Source organism: Lacerta agilis, chromosome 3 (genome assembly GCF_009819535.1).
Source record: "Lacerta agilis isolate rLacAgi1 chromosome 3, rLacAgi1.pri, whole genome shotgun sequence".
Taxonomy (NCBI): Eukaryota; Metazoa; Chordata; class Lepidosauria; order Squamata; family Lacertidae; genus Lacerta; species Lacerta agilis.
The window spans coordinates 67,441,704-67,458,597 of record NC_046314.1 but is presented as its reverse complement, the minus strand read 5'-3'; the positions used below and the strand labels follow the sequence as shown (position 1 = coordinate 67,458,597).

The 16,894-nt window shown below is 40.3% G+C and overlaps 1 protein-coding gene across 1 annotated transcript in view; it reads left to right on the top strand.

Moving 5' to 3' along the window:
* Positions 1-16,894, top strand: part of PRKN (parkin RBR E3 ubiquitin protein ligase) — a 494,073-nt gene that overhangs the window by 399,716 nt on the left and 77,463 nt on the right. Inside the window, 2 exon segments of the mRNA XM_033144126.1 lie at positions 8,100-8,161; positions 13,861-14,010. Of these exon segments, the coding sequence (XP_033000017.1) occupies positions 8,100-8,161; positions 13,861-14,010 (212 nt within the window).

Sequence of the window (16,894 nt, the reverse complement as noted above, 5' to 3'; positions counted from 1 at the left end):
TCCAGTGCGTTTCAATTCCAAACTGTCAGTTCAAAATGTACTGTGATGTCCTATTAGATTGGGAGGTTGTGGAAGGACAGTGTGTATTGAATGCTGGCATTTTTCATAATTATATTGCCTGCAGGGTTACCACCTGTCCTAATTTGATCTGATTAAGGTGAAATGCAAAATTGTCCTCATTTTGCAGAAGAGGGAAAGAGTGCCAGGTTCCATCACAGAGCACAGAGGAGGAGAGGATGTGATTACGGATATTGGCGGTGAGGGCGAGAAAGGGAAATGTATGTTGTCAGTTAAGCAGGAGATTAGATGCATGAAAATAATGCTGGTCATCTATAGGGCATTGCTTTGATTTTGAAAGGAGCAATCCATTGTCTCTTGTCCAAATATTTAATTAATTGTGTGCATAATATCAATGTTCTTTTTTTGTTTTTTTTAAATAAGTCTCTCTTGGCTGAATGTGTGTTTGTAAGCTATTTATTTGTAGACAAGAATTATTTAAGGCTGAGGCATTTGTGTAGCAGTCTAAATATTTGTTCTAACTCCCACTGAAAGGCTAATGCTGGATTCACAGATGCAACTCAAAAGAACTGCACATGATGAAGTGCACTCCTTATCTCCTTTTAATACATATCTTAGCAAAGTAAGTGGAACATAGCTTCTAACGCAACTAAACATGGGAGGCAACAGTCACAAGTCACCGGTCTCTGCAGCCACAGCAGGCGCTGTGATTCTTCAGTGGTTTGTTTTCACCCCTGGGGGCACACTCCATTGTCTCTTGAGACAGACAGAGGCCAACAACAAGGCAGCTGCCTTCTACTGTGTCAGAAGATTTGGTCTATCTAGCTGGAACTCTTCCAGCTTCACCTGGAGATGCCAGAGGTTGAATATGGGACTTTCTGCACACATATGCTCTAGCAGTGAGCTATAGCCCTTCCTCAAAATGAAGTAGCAACTGTGAACATTGCTGCTTTTAGATCACTGAAAATTACTAACCATTACGTTCCACAGTAAATGTGTTTTGAGTTTTGGCTAAAGAGTTTGGATCTAGGACCCAAAGGAACCTCAAAACCTACTTTAGTGGTCTGGAGCTTATTACTGCTCTTTGCCACCTCCTGCCAACAATACTGTTTCTGGTGCTAGTAAGCTAATAGAGCTCACAAATGCTTTGATTTTCCAGCTGAAAACAGAGTTTGGAGAGGTGATTAAATATTTTTCTCCTTCTCTAAATCACTTTAACCTGAGGCCAGACATTATCTTTCTATAGGCTATTTGGTTAAAAAGCATCCTACTTCAGTTTCATTGCTTTTTCAAAAATGACTGCCCTTTTTGCCTTTTACCTGTTCCTTCTAGCAGTCATTGTAACCTCCGGTAACTTGGAAACAGAATTCTTAGACAGCTGTTTTTGCTCCATGATGACTTTTATTCAGCTACAGTTGGTTGTTTTTCTTAGAAGACAACTTGCCCTCTTAGGATTGTTCTTCACCACATGCTGAAAACTCCTGACCTCGCTCTTGCTTTCTGAAAAGGGCCGATAATCATCAAACACCAGTGCCAGCATGAAGGTAGAAATCCAAGAGCAGAGCTTGCTTTGGAAATTCCAACCACTTTTTGAATAAAAGATGAAGAAGAAAAATCTTTTCATGAACTGGGTTGATTGTGCTAAATATCTAGTATGCCAACTGTGCAGAAAGCCTTTCACCCTTATTCATGCCATGAGGTTTCCACTGCAATATTTATGGACACAGTGCCAGTAAAGAGATGATATGGACTAGAGGAAGATGGTTACAGATACTCCTGTAGTTTAAAAAATAAAATAAAATCCTGTTTGATATTACTTTGTTTTCTAAGTCTGTTGTGCATTCAGCCTCAAGATGCAAACAGCAGTGTTCAACCATATTTAGTAAATATAAATTACATGGCTTGTAGAACCCAAGACTGTGGTTTCTGTAGTGAAGGAGACGTATCCCTATCAGAGAAAGGTGAGGAGCTGTCCAGCAGTGTCAACAGTCAGAGAGCAGAATGCTATGGTGGCTTCCAAGCAGCAACTGAGGGCTAAAGTCAAAGGTAGCCAATGTGGTGCTCTCCAGATATTGCTAGACTATATTTCCCATCAACCACAATCAACATGTACAATGATGGAAGTTGTAGTCCAACAAAATCTAATAGTTGCACAGGTCCTATCCATTAGCACGGGATGAGGAACCTCAGGCCCAGTGACTAAGGTGGCCCTCCAGAGTTATCTGTCTAGCTCTTAGGACTTTCCCTAGCCAAACCCATCACCAGCTCTGCTCTGCACCCTCCTTTGGTATTTTCCATCTGACTGGAATGTGTCCTTAAAATGTGGCCATGCCTCTTGCTTGGAGGATGGAGAGATACAATATGTGTGATTGTAGAAACTGCTGACTTTGGTGTGGCAGTAACGTAACCTTCTCTACAAAGGCCAGAGTTGTGTTTACTCCTGTGTTCACTTTTATCTCTGTCCCTACCCACTTAACCATCCCTGGGATGTGGATCCTGGAAAGGTGCTCACAAGGAATCTGGCCCTCGGGTTGAAAAATCCCCACTCCCACATTAGGAAGTGATCATAGTATTACAAAGATTGAAGGCAACAACAAGTCAGTGTAACTTCTGAGGAATAAGTATTCCATGGAATATCATTAGATTCCCTTCCTCTAGGTTCCCATTTGCTTGTATACTATTTGTTCTCAGGACCCTCTGAGTCATGAATCAAGGTTTTCAGTGCTTTACTATTATATGTCAGCCTTGTCAACAGAGCAATCTCCCCAGTTTTCTTCAGCCATTCTACTGCTGTTGCAGGGTAGGTTGAGAGTTTCCATACAAAGTTTTGTTGTTGCCAGTAAGGTCACATTTCCTGTATTATATTCAGAATTGTAGTCCAAAATTATTTTATTTTCATATGCATAAAATCTACCTTTGAGTTGAAGTTGTTGTTGGTTGTTTGTTTTGCATCTCCAGCACTGCATGTCTTGTCTATAATTGTTTTCCAGTTAGGTACCAATGAAATATGATCTTTATCTGTTTCTTTCTTTTAGATCAGCACTCAAACATCCAGTCCCATTCAGCTCATGAGATGGTTAAATTAAAATTTGTTATATCCTGTTTCCATAGATTTCTAAGCACAAAAGGTGGGGTTTTCTCAAACATATAATCATGAATTGGCCAAGATTTTCAAAAGTGAGAGGCATGGTGTTTCTCATTGCTTTGCCCTTTTCAGATGTTCAGTCTTTTAAATCCACACATAATTCACCACATTTTACTCCAAAATTAGACATCAGTCCCATAACTTGAGGAAAATGAGTATCATGGTAGCTTCATACTTTATGGTCCCTAATGTGTCTATATGGGTGCTTAAAAACATCATCTGCACTTTACTATACTACTTTGTTGTGGGAAGCACTATTCAAAACACCAGTGTATGTGCAGTAATCAGGTTTAGCATGTAAAGTGACAAGTGGCCCCTAGTAGCTAATCTAAAAATCTTGCACTACCAATCTTACTAGATAGGACTGGAATTGGTTTTGGAAACATCCCTAACCTGAGCTTATTTGGATAGTCTATCATACAGCAGAGTTTGAAAATATCAATTAAATTGTCAAAAGTAACAGCTCCTGGCACCATTAAATTTCTTTAATTTGGCCAAAACTGAGATTAAAATAAAGCCCTGTGCTTTGAATATGTGTATAGATTTTTATTTTTTTAAAAAAAAATCTCTCTAGAATGCAGACTCCCCCCACCCCACCCCGCTACTATTTTCTGCCATAAAGATTAGCCAGCAAGTATGTTTGAAGCAAATAGCTATAGCGGTTCATTTACTTTGAGTAATTTAGCTTTAAAGCATGCATTAAAATGAAAAGCGCTTCTGCTCGTGGAGGCCAGAGTTGCAGATAATCAGTCCAGCAGAATTTTCCCCATTGCAGCTGACACACTGTGTACATTGCCAGTAATGCATTCATGTCATTTGTTTTATCCATTCCAGTCTCTTGCGAGGCTCTCTTGGCAGTTACTCTGCAAGCACATTAGATGTGTGCACAAATTGCACTCCTTTTGCTTGTGATGTGTAAGCTCTGAAAAGACAGGACAGTTAAAATCAAGTTGCCACAAATCTTTCCTAAGAGACTTTTAGGTTGGCCTCCTAGAAAGCGGAGAGCCAGTGTAGACCAGTAGCTTCTGAGACACAAGCCCTGCTGGATCAAACCAAAGGACCTTCCAGTCCAGCGTTGTGTACTCACACATTCTCTTTTCAGGTGCCTTTGGGAAACTGACAAGCAGGACCTGAGCTTTGAGTTGCAGACTTGAGCCTAGGATACTGGGTTTAATTTTTTTTATAAAAAAAGCATCATGGGAACATTGGGAGGCTTTGGGCAAGTCTCAAAATACCCATCAACACAATGGGCATGATATAGAATATGTTCGTGGAAGGGAACCTACAAGGACCCCAAAACTCTTTGATTTACTTAAACGCTGTCAAAATTATGAGAACAATTTCTTTATTAGAATAACCCTTTGCATGTTTACTAAAAAGTACGTTTCATGGTGTCCAATGAGCCTTATTCCCTAGTAGGTTTGTTTAAGATTTCAGTCTGAAGGCTTTGTGCATTAATACACACAGTAGGATAGAAGCTGCTTCTGTTTGGTGCAATAATGTGCCATGGTAAGACTTGCATAACTTGCATATGATTTGTATATTTTTGGGACTACAATTCCCATCATCTCTAGCTAACAGGACCAGTAGTCAGGGATTGATGGGGATTGTAGTCCCAAAACAGCTGGAGGGCCAAGTTTGGCCATCACTGGGATGACACAATGAGGGTATCATCCATATCATTGCATGTATATCCAATGGCACAGCTTTGGATGCGGGGATGGTTTTTCTGTGCTGTTCTGTTCAGTGCTGCTACTCCCTGGGAAGTGTAAGAATTGTTCCTTTAAATGTGAAAGACAAAGGGAGAGCTCTAGGAGAAGGAAATGCACCTGAATGCAAACTCTTTGAATTCAGCCGTTCAGGCACCTCTGTTTCCGTCTTGGTTGGCTCCTGTTGTCTGCTTGAGAGACACTCCTAGAGTAGCTGGAATGTGCAGTTAGGAACATAGAAAACTGACTTGCACTGAGTCAGAATCAATAGTCTGTCTTGCTCAGTACCATTTTCTCTGAATAGCAATGATACTTTTGGCTCTTTCAAACCTGGGTCTCTCCTAGTTCAACCTGGAGATACCAATGGTGGGATTCAACTAATGATTCCCATCATCAGAAGTATGTGTAAGGACTTCTGACTGTGCAACAAGGCTTCCCCACTTCCTCCCCAATGCCCCTTCCAAAATTGGCTAGGGGGACAGTGGTCAGAGAACCTCCCTAACAGCACACAGGGGCATGAGGGAAGGGTTGTTCTGTCTGGCAAGCAGAAATGCTTTTCCTGATGGAACAATCAGTACAGCATTGAATTCCTCCCCTTGTATTGAATTTACATATTCCCTTAAACATTTCTAGGCCTCATTTTATAGACAAAGGCATCACTCTGGGGCTTAGTTCACACAATGCAATATCATAAAAAATAGCACTATCATTGTCTTTCTGCTGTCCATCAGTAATAAGGTTTCTATCTGTGTGTGAGCTGATCCCTTCAGCCAACTTCTTGTTTATCACATGGTGGAAGCAAGAAGGTTGCTACAAACCTCAAAACATTTAATTAACTCTCGTACAATGAAGTGTCTGTCTTTAGGCATCACTGCCTGACACTGCCTGACACCTCAAGAGTAATTAGAGTGTCACGGAGGTACAATTCTTCTGCACTGGATAAGACTCCAGAACGATAAAGGTCTTTCATTTACATCAGTATTCTAATTAGTTTCGACAGTTTAGAGATCTGAAAATGACAGGAGGATTGAATCAGTATTTATTAGGATATTGTGATGTCAATGCAATATTTCCAGCTTTGTTTCCATTGCAAATCATTATTTCTGTGTCTTTATATAAATCATCTCAGTGCTAAAAAAAACTGAGTTCATTTCTGTGTAAATCCCAAAGCTGGTATCTCTTAAAATTAAAAAAGAAGAATCAACCAGTATTGGGTTCAGTTGTTTTTAGAATCTGTAATTTCACTAATTCACTTGGGATTTCTTGCTAGTCAGGGGAAAAGAATCCTACTAAACAGCCATGAATTTCTTTTTTATCCTGATCAGCGTGAAATGATGGATTTTTATGTACCGCAAATACATATATTGTTATGGTGAATGGCATTAATGCATGGGAAAGTATATATTTTATCTTAAAGGAAAATATATTATTTAGGTGGAATAAAGGATCCAGAAAAACAAAAGTCCATTTGGTTTCAGTCTATTATTTCTTAGTCATCGGCACAGCCTGCTATTTTCATTCATTATATGTGCAGTAAGTACCTGTGGGTGTAACTGTGCACGAGAGATAAAGAGTTTTTAACAGTCCTTCCCTCATCCCAGAGAATTGCTGAAATAGTAGGGCTTTAACAGAATTTATGACTGCATAGATTTCTGCCTAGGTTGTGGGACTTTTAGAACTTTTGGTTTTTGGACTCTGGAGCCAGGGTCGTAGAGTATCCTTGGTCATGTCACTGCTAGACACACCTAATGGCTTCATAGCCCATTGAAAAACATGTTATTAAAAAAAAATCAAGGGCAAAACACGGAGTTAATAGTTCCTGTAAAACTACAGGAATTGTTTTGGTTTGAGAGCCAGTGTGGTGTAGTGGTTAAGAGCGGTAGACTCGTTATCTGGGTTCGCGTCTTCACTCCTCCACATGCAGCTGCTGGGTGACCTTGGGCTAGTCACACTTCTCTGAAGTCTCTCAGCCTCACTCACCTCACAGAGTGTTTGTTGTGGGGGAGGAAGGGAAAGGAGAATGTTAGCCGCTTTGAGACTCCTCCGGGTAGTGAAAAGCGGGATATCAAATCCAAACTCTTCAAACTCTTCTCCTTTACATGTTGTAACAGTCCACAAAACCTTGCATGAGTTATTTCACTAATGAAAATCTAGGTAGAATTCATCTTGTTGGGATCATGTCATCTGCAGTGGAGAAAAAATAAAGCTTTTTACTGATGTTTTCTAGTCTCTTGATCTACCTAGTCTGAAATCTTACCCACACTTAGCTTTTGCCTTGTTCTTTCCAGGCTCAGCTCCATGCTTAAAAGCTTTGTGTCCGAGCATTGTTGGCTTTAGCACTCAATTGGAACAAACATCAATTTAGGTTACCCATGGATTGCTGTTTGCAGCAATTGAGCTTTAGAGAGCCTGTTTTCAAGAGAAAGCTCTAGAAAGAGTGGAGGAAGCGTAAGTGTGGATAACAGTGCTGCTGCCTGTTAACTGCTGACATGTGCTTGGTGACGCTATGGAGGGCAGTGAGTGGCACCACCACTGCCAAAGCAGCAGCAGGAGCAGAGAACGCATGCCACGCCATACCGCACTTACCGCAGCCACCACAAGGTGGGCCCTGGTTGGGTTGGGACCATGTCAAGGGCCCCCAAGTGTGGTGCTGGCCCTACGAGTACATGTGGTCTTTCCACAAGCAGCAGCCCCATGAGATGAAAATGGGTGTTTCCAGGTGTTGCCAAATGCCATCCCCATTCACCCGACTCTAGCAGATGTGAATAAAAAGAAAACAAATGAATTTTCTTATTAAAGATAAGCCCTTGTTGGTAGTAACAAGCTTAACCATCTCAAAGCTCCCATCATGTTTATACCTGAGTCCCTCTCATTCATAAGCCACATTGCTGGTTTTTTGTTTTGTTTTTTAAAAAGATAATACCCTACAGAAAATCCTCCCTTGCTAATCTCTTGCTTTCTCATCATACCATGGAGGGAAGGCCAGACTATAAAGATGAAGACTACAATCCTTCAAAGCATTCCTAGCAAGTTCTGAAATATGGTATAGCAGGATTGTCGGCTAATACTGTATATCTACTCCAGTTTTCAATAACATTTTACGATGCTACTTAAGCTGGGTATCCATCTTTGATGCTACATCTCTGTGTCTCCTCGCAGTATATCACACTCCCAGAGCCCATGAAAATAAGTTCTAAGCTGTATTTCTCTGTGTTCTTTTACTGCAGCTGGCTGTCCAGATTCCTTGATTAAAGAGCTGCATCACTTCAGAATTCTGGGCGAGGAGCAGGTGAGTTAACATCTGAAAGGCAGCGTCATGGTGTCATGAAAGATAGACGCTAATGAGACAGCTTCGTCTCTCTCTGGGGAAGCACCATGTGTCTCATGACCCTCTCTGTGCCCTGAAATTGGAACAGGGCACACGCAAACACGCACACACAGTATATATGTTTGTGTGTAAGAGGCTTTTTTATATTCTATCCATCAGCCTTGACAGGTTATTAATTGGTACATCTGCTATCTGCCAGAGTTTTTCAACTCTGGGCTGCTGCAGTAAACAGGCATTATAAAATGGCAGACAGACAAACAGGAGAATGAGGTCTGCTTAAACTGAAGACATATTATTGCTTGGTATGATCTCCTTATGCTTGGTTTAGGATTGTATTTCTGCCCTGTTTTTGAAAATCTGGTTACTGCCCTCACTCTAGGTCAGCTTTCAGGCCGAGTCACAGCAAAGGCTGATTTAGTGAGATACACACATGCATTTCCCTTTTTAAAAATTCAGAGCTACAGCGAGCAGATTCTGTACCCTTGAATGGCTTTATAAAATCAGTCCACATTTGGAAGGAACTGGACTGCTTTTTCAGTATTGGGCTTGCAGAATGCATGCCCACCTTAAATTTATGATTAAGACTAGCATCTATGCATTGAGAGAGAGATTTGGGGAGAGATGTTAGGAAATTAACTGGTCCCTTTGTCTCCCTTTTGCAGAATGGCTGCACAATGGCTGGTTGCCTCAAGGGGTTTTAAACCTGGACAGAGAGGCCTAAATTGTATCCACTCACATCCACCTTTTAACATGTGTTCCCCACAAAAGACTTGGCCAAAACTAAATCACATACTCTGCTTTATAAAGAAGTAAAATATTTTACACCCAAACATGAAGGAAAACAGGTTGTGTGTAGTTGGGAAGATTCACAAGGTGGTGTTTTGGGAGCAGGAAACCAGTGGTAACCCCTGCTCTTGAATCTACATTCTTTCAAAAGAAAGAAAATGGACTAACCTAGTAGAGAACAAATCCTGCAATGTGCTTCCAAGTTCTTCCCAAGAGAATGAGTTCATAACTAAGGGACTTGCGGAAGGTGCTTGCTCTGCTGAACTCTTTCATTCATGCAAAAGGTGAGGAAGAAACTATCCCACACAATGATAATGATTTATTGGATGAGGTATTTGATCACTGAGCATTATTAGTATCAGAGTATATGCTATTTCATCTGGCTCCTGGGCTTCCTTCCAACCACCAGCCAGTGGGGAGCAGTTGTTAGGAGAAGGGACTTTGATGTTGTGCAGAGTGCATAGTTGTACCTCTTTCCTCTGCAGGAATACCTAATACAAGAAGAGTAAAACATGTGAGGGAAAGGTCTCAGCCGAGAGGTAGATGTGTGTTTTTGCAAATATGCAAAAAGTAGTCATTTGTTTTGCGATTGCATGCTTGCAAGCTTCAGCATGCAATTGCATTTTGAAGTTTGAGGCCTTAAATAGCTGCAAGGCAGGACTCAAAGTTCAGCTGTGAATTGACCTTATTTGTGTTATTCTGCTAGGATTACTTAGCAATGTTTGCCTTTTGTACAGTCAGAACAAATAAGGGATGTTGGAGAGCCCAACCTTTTGGTTAAAGTCTTTGGAGAAAATGGAAAGTGAAGTTGTGTGGTATTAATGAGGAATGAAAAATGTGCTTCAATTTTCAGGAGTGAGTGTGTGTTTGTGTGTGTTAGAGAGAGGGTGGGAAGGAAAGAGGAAGAGAGAGAGAGAGATTGTGTGTTTCTGTGGTGGGAGACTGGCCCCATCCACTACTGGGTGACTCACAGCAGCTTTCCAGAGAGGTAATGTAGCTCTTGGCTCAAAAAAGGTTCACTACTCCTGAACTATATCTGAGAGTTTTCTTTCATTATGGGCATAGGGGGTCCTTATTATCATCCAGATTACATCTTGAAATAAATTGGGACAGTGACACCATGTTTTTGGAGAAGAGCAATAAATGTCTTTCCCTTGCCTTTGAGATATGCCGTTCTTTGTAAGATGTGCTATTACTGATATACAAACTCCTTTTGAATTCTTTTCCCTTCCTTTATCTGGTTCCTTTGAGTGGACTTAATGACAGAACATATTCTCAAAGCTTTGTGCAGATATGGTTTAAATATTCTCAGTGAGTCGTATAAATTAAAAATGTAGGAAATGTTCCCATCAACCTTTTTAGCTAAACTATCTTTTTACTAAAATATTATTCCAATTTGCTCCAGATATGTTTACAGTGAGTAAAAGCCTGCCCCACTTAACTTATTTTACAAAAGAGTAGTTTTCAACATTGAGGCTGCAATTCTATACACACTTTCGTGATGGTAAATCCATTTGATCTGTGTGGGGCATACTTTAGATATGTAAAGGATTGCATTGCCAGTGATTCATCTGGACCAACAAAATATGCAGCTACCAATTTCTCAAATATATCTTTCACTCTTTAAGAGAGGGTTTTTGAAAGTTCAAGCTTGTAAATGAAGACCTTTCAGGAATCCTTGCAGGTGTGTGAGCTTAAGGTATTTTGGGTTTTGAGCTAGGGCTTGCCGATCAGAAGGTCGGCAGTTCGAATCCCCGCGATGGGGTGATCTCCCATTGTGTGGTGCCAGCTCCTGCCAACCTAGGAGTTCGAAAGCACATCAAAGTGCAAGTAGATAAATAGATACCGCTCTGGCAGGAAGGTAAACGGCATTTCCGTGCGCTGCTCTGGTTTCACCAAAAGCGGCTTAGTTATGCTGGCCACATGACCCAGAAGCTGTACGCCGGCTCCCTCGGCCAGTAATGTGAGATGAGCGCCACAACCCCAGAGTCGTCTGCGACTGGACCTAATGGTCAGGGGTCCCTTTACCTTTACCCTATTGGTTTGTCAATGGGTTAATTCAGAGAAGTGTAGGAAAAGTGAAAGTGCTACAACAGAGGACAGATATGACTGTGTTGCTTCCATTTTGTAAATATCTTGCTTATGATTATTTGAATGTATAGGGAGTAGGATGTAGAGATCTTTTCCACTTTCTCCGCTTCTTTGCAATTTGGGAATTATGGGCCGTTCGGTCTACACCTCCCTGCTTTATTTAAATCCTGATCTGCACATGCAGCAGAATAAGTTGGAAATAATGTGGTTGTATCTAGAAGTGGTGAAATGGAATGTACTATTTTCAACTGCAGGTGGGTTGGTGTGTCACAATTTTACAAGCTCCCTTGCATTAAAACAAAAACACAACTCCTGCAAGTACAAGACAAGCACAACAAAGAATGAGATGGGGTGGAATATTCCTTCTGATTATTATTATTTTTTCAGTTGTAGGATTTATTTATTTTTATTTTTATAATGTGAGAATTCCAAAATGCCATCTTCCCTTTCAAGGAGTGTTGCCACCCCCATTGTTCTGCCCAGACACTGAGGTCCAGTGCTGAGGGCCTTCTGGTGGTTCCCTCACTGCAAAAAGTGAGGTTACAGGGAACCAGCAGAAGGCCTTCTTGGTAGTGGCACCTGCCCTGTGGAACACCCTCCCGTCAGATGTCAAGGCAATAAGCAAGGCAATCTTACTTTTAAAAGACATCTGAAGGCAGCCCTGTTTAGGGATGTTTTTAATGTTTAATGTTTTATTTTGTTTTTAATATTCAGTTGGGAGCTGCCCAGAGTGACTGGGGAAACCATTATTATTATTATTATTATTATTATTATTATTATCATTATATAAGGCTGTCAGAACCCAAGAACCTATACCAAGAACAAACTTAGTTGGTTTCTAAGGTGCTACTGGAAGGAAATTATTATTATTATTATTATTATTATTATTATTATTATTATTATTATTATTATTTTGACTATGGCAGACCAATACGGCTACCTATCTGTAACTGGAACCCATGCAGATAGGGGCTGAGCTGCCCGCCTCTTTTGGAGAACAACCTAAGAGATACTAGATCAGGATATATGTGCCTATGTATCATTATGTTGCTAACAAAGCTGTACCAGAGTTACTGTTATGTGCCAATTGTAAATAATTCCCTGTATCTGTTTTCAGCAGTTTTTGTAAGCCGCCTTGAATCCCATTGGAGGAAAAGGGATGATGATGATGATGATGATGATGGCAATAATAATAATAATAATAATAATAATAATAATAATAATAATAACTGCCATGCATGGGACTGTTTTTGAACATTCATTCTCAAAAATTATTATTTAATGTCCCTTTAAGGCAAAGAGGTATGATTTAAAGCGTGAATGCTTCAGCCCGTTTGAAAGTAGATTATTTCACAACAGTACAGCTGTTTCTTACAGTGATATGCTGGTTCAGACAATACTACATAATATTTTGGTGGCGGGGGGGGGGGGAATTAAAAGGGAGCAAAATGAAAAAGAGGTACCTTGAAAACATACTTCAGCTTCAAAGGCAGGAGACAGCTTGGTCACTGGAGAGTAAAACGTGTGAATGCATTTAGCAGGATCTTCTCTTTTCAGATGCACGTATTTAGTTGCTTTGGGTAGCACCAAAAAATAATAATTTTTTAAAAAAATCTTGACAGTGCTATAATAGTATAATGATTTGGCATGATTTCTATACTGAGCCAGTAGAAAATGTCAAATTCCCTGACAAAATACAATTTTCCCTCCAAATCAAACCCAGCAAATCAAATTTCTTGCTTATAACTTACAAAGACAGAATTGATTATTTTTTAAAGTATTGTTTGTACATGAAAATTAAAAAAACAAAACAAAACAGCAATGCCCTTTATATCACACTGGAAGCTTTTTACTTCAGGTGCAGAATGATAACAGAAATTTTGGCAGCTCTTTAGCTGCAGCATGTGTGGCACAGATTTTCAGACTTACACATCTCCCCACCTTTAACCATACTCTTTCTGTTCTGTCAAAGCATGGGAGGCACTGCAGAGCTGGGGTAGCTGTGATTATCAGCCATTCCTTTCAAGAGGAATAGCATGGCTGTGTTCTGGTGTAATTCTAAACTATGAGCTCCCTCTTCTGCTTTGCTGTGGCCATAAAGAGGGAATTGGAAGCTTCTACTTTTACTTTAGATTAACAGTTTAGCATGTCAAAACTGTGACTAATCTTTACTGTGGTTAGTTGAAATAAACCAGCTTCATAAACTATGGGTCAGAGCTGGGTAGTTTCAGCTAACCATAGTTAAGATTAACCACAGTTTTTTCCAGGTTTGCACAACATGTTCCAGTTTGCACAGCACAGTAACCCAAACCTTGGTTACAGGTATTAGTAACAGAGGAAATTGCCTCACAATGATCCTATGTTCAGACAACACACTGAGCCAAACCTTGGCTTGGTTTCCATGCAGCGCCACTGAGCTAAAAGAACTGAGAAGGAACACAGCATCAGGGAACTGTGGGCACCTGCACATTTGTGTGTTTGCAGTAAGCCATGATTTGACTTCTCATGTGTGAACAGAGCCTGTAGCAAGCAATGGTTCATCTAAGAAAGAAGCAAACGCTTCTGGACTACTGCAGAAACAGAAACTGCACAGCTAGCAGGAAAGAGGCAAAAAGGGACATCTCTGAACTCCAAATCCTACTTGTGATGGGCTCAGAAACTCTTTACAACGCATATGCAGCAAGGTGGTTTTTCAGCCTCTGTTTAACTGGATAAATTAGTGGAAGGTGTGTTCGAAATGTTTAAATGCTGATAAAGCAGCACAATTTTTCTCTCCTTTGCAGTACAACCGTTACCAGTGCTATGGTGCAGAAGAGTGTGTTCTGCAGATGGGTGGCGTCCTATGTCCTACCCCAGGATGTGGAGCAGGTCTGCTTCCTGAACCAGAAGTCAGAAAGATAGTGTGTGAGCCAAGCAATGGAATGGGCTGTGGGGTAAGAAAAAATCACAATAGTTCTATGACTATCAGTTAAGGTTGTGAAGTAAAGGAGGGGTGGAGGGGGATATCTGAATTTCTCTGTCTCACTGGTGACTCTGAGCTGCTCTTTGTGGCAGAATGAGCAGATCCCAATAAATAATAACAATAATTCACTGCTGCAGTGCAGAAATGACCACTTTGTCATGTAGAGTATGTCTGTCCCAGAATGCTTTGCTTTAATTGGTTTGTGAAGTTGCTGATCTAAGTAGTTACAGTGAAGAGTGGGGCTGTGCAAATGACAAGCCAAGAGCTTTGACTCTCTTTAAAACTCCCAGCAGTCAGCAAAACGGTAAAGGTTCTGGAGCCAAAGGATTTGTTATAAGCAGCACTCTATTTAAACAGGTCTGGGGAGGGACAGGGTGCGAAAGAGTCAAGTAAGTAAAATGATGCCGTGTGTTTTGAGCAGATCGATGAAGAATAATGCAGATAACATGACAGTGCCAAATGAAAGCTCGTTTTAAATAAATGTTGTCCAAACCAAACAGAGAGATTGCCTCTGCCGCTTCCCTTGTTGCATTAGCAATAGCTCTGTCAGACAGCAGCATCCTCCATTCATCAAGAACAATGGGGCTATGCAGCAGAACCTTTAGATAGCTGCTTTTGGCTCTGGATCTCAGGAGTCACCAGCATCTTAAACCTGGTGATCCAGCCACTGGGGGAAGGTGATCCAGCCACTTCAGGATGGGTGGGGTTGCATTATTGAAGACTCCTCAGCATCAAAGTCTCTGTTCATGGAAAACTAGCATGTCAAGGTTTTTATCTTGGGCTTGGCTTTCTCTTAAGCAAACCTTTGTGTGTGTGGCATGTCACTTTTAAATGGTGGGGAATTCCAAACCTTCTCATCTCATATTCCCTGCTTGGGAACAAGGTAAAGCTGAAGGAGACAAACCATGGCTTTGCTCTCTGCAGCAGAACTGGAGGAGCGAAGCAGCCACAATCTCTCTGCTTTTGTGCTAAGCCACAGTTTGCCTTAGAGTTCAAACTGAGCCATTAGATGCAGGTGTTGTGTTCAGGGATAACAAATATATCCCTAAAATACTGTTCTTTATTGTAAGGGACGTATGATAGCCCTATTTAAATGACCCCCTCATTGTGTTACCCTTTGCCCTTGTGGAGCTGCTGAATATATATTTAGGAAAATGATATTAGACAATGTGTATCCTCTATAAGGTTTATTTTGACTCAGATTTAGTTTTGAAAATATATATATTGCATGCTGCATACCTGAGAGTGATTTCCTGGCTTTGCTGTTGGCTAATCCTTTTTATTTTCACTCATAAAAACAATAATTTGATTTCCCAAGGGATTACCATTACGCATTGTTCTTCCACCTTCATTGCTATTCATCAGACCAATCTTTCTTACTTTCATAGCTGAGATGTAAAGCACTGACGTCTTTAACATGGGAAACAGCAAGAAAATATGGAAGCTGTTACACTCTGTGCCACCTAGCCTGACTGCTGAAAAAGCTGGAGTAATCAAGGCTCATGAGAGCTCAATAAATAAAGCACCTTTGTCTTGTTTTGTACGAGACTAGCATATTGCTTGCTATATATCAAAAGGATGTTTACTGTTCAAAGGGAAAGAAGTTCCATTCCTGATAAGGTTAGGCCTGAGTATCAAGGAATAAAACATGGTCTGCCTATTACAAATACTATTTTATCAGGTACATGTGTAGCTCACACCCCTATCAGTATTCACAGTACTAATTTTAATTTGTTGCTATGGAATGAAAGTGTAAAACAAGAGATTGAATAAGATTCTCGGAGACCTGTGGAGTTTTCTTGATGCTGGCAGGTGCTGCTGCTGCAATGCAATAAGAGAAAATTGCATCTCTGGATTGTATGCAGTCAGCATCCAACACAATATATAGGTATATTTCTATGCACAGTGATTCCATTTTTGTGAATTCCAAATGCAAACTGATCTGCTCCACGTCTCCTGGACAAATGTGCCGATGAATACATAATTATCCTTCTCTGAACTTGTGATATATTTCTTGAATCAGAAAATTACCCAAATGCATTAAGAATGCACGTTTTAGGATCAAATGCATGTATATGTTGGGATAAAAATTGGTTTTGTACATACTTTGTAGTAAAAATACATATTTAAGTGCAATTAACATTGGAATGGATTTGACTTGTGAATGAACACATGCAAAATTGACATGGCCTGGAAATAGATAGATCCATCCCAATAGTGAGACTGTTCAGTTCATTTGTTGGCCCATTTCCCGAATCTTGCTTCAAATCTGCTTACAGTACTTATCTAGAGAATAAAAGCAATTTTCAAAAGTAACCCAGTTACCAATCCACCTAACAGTTAGCTCGTCCAGCCCAGCTCATTGTTATTATTATTATTATTATTATTAGTCATAATAGTACCATCATCACCATCATCTGTGGGGTAATGCTAATGTTTAAGTATGTTTAAGCATGGGGCAAGAATTCCTTAGCTCATTTATAAGTATTTAAAGCGCAAATAACAAGGATATCAATTTTCAAGTAGTAAAATAAAATAGATTTCTATTTCCTTGTGCTTTGGATTCTCTACCCCTTATTCATTTTGTTCCAACTTGCACTCTTAAGAAAATGTGCTATAAATATATTATTATGGGCAAGGTAACATTGGAGGACGTTACTGAGATTAAAGAGCTGGCTCACAGCAGAATTGTTTCGGGACATCATGTTGTGACTTTTTTTTTTCAAGGGGAATGAAAATGAGACAGACGTTTTCCATTATTGCTAAATGCTGAGTTGCTAGCATTATGCCACAGGCTCTAGGCAGTAATCATGTATAGCTTTCTTCTACTGAGTGGGCACTCTAGCCTTTAGAAA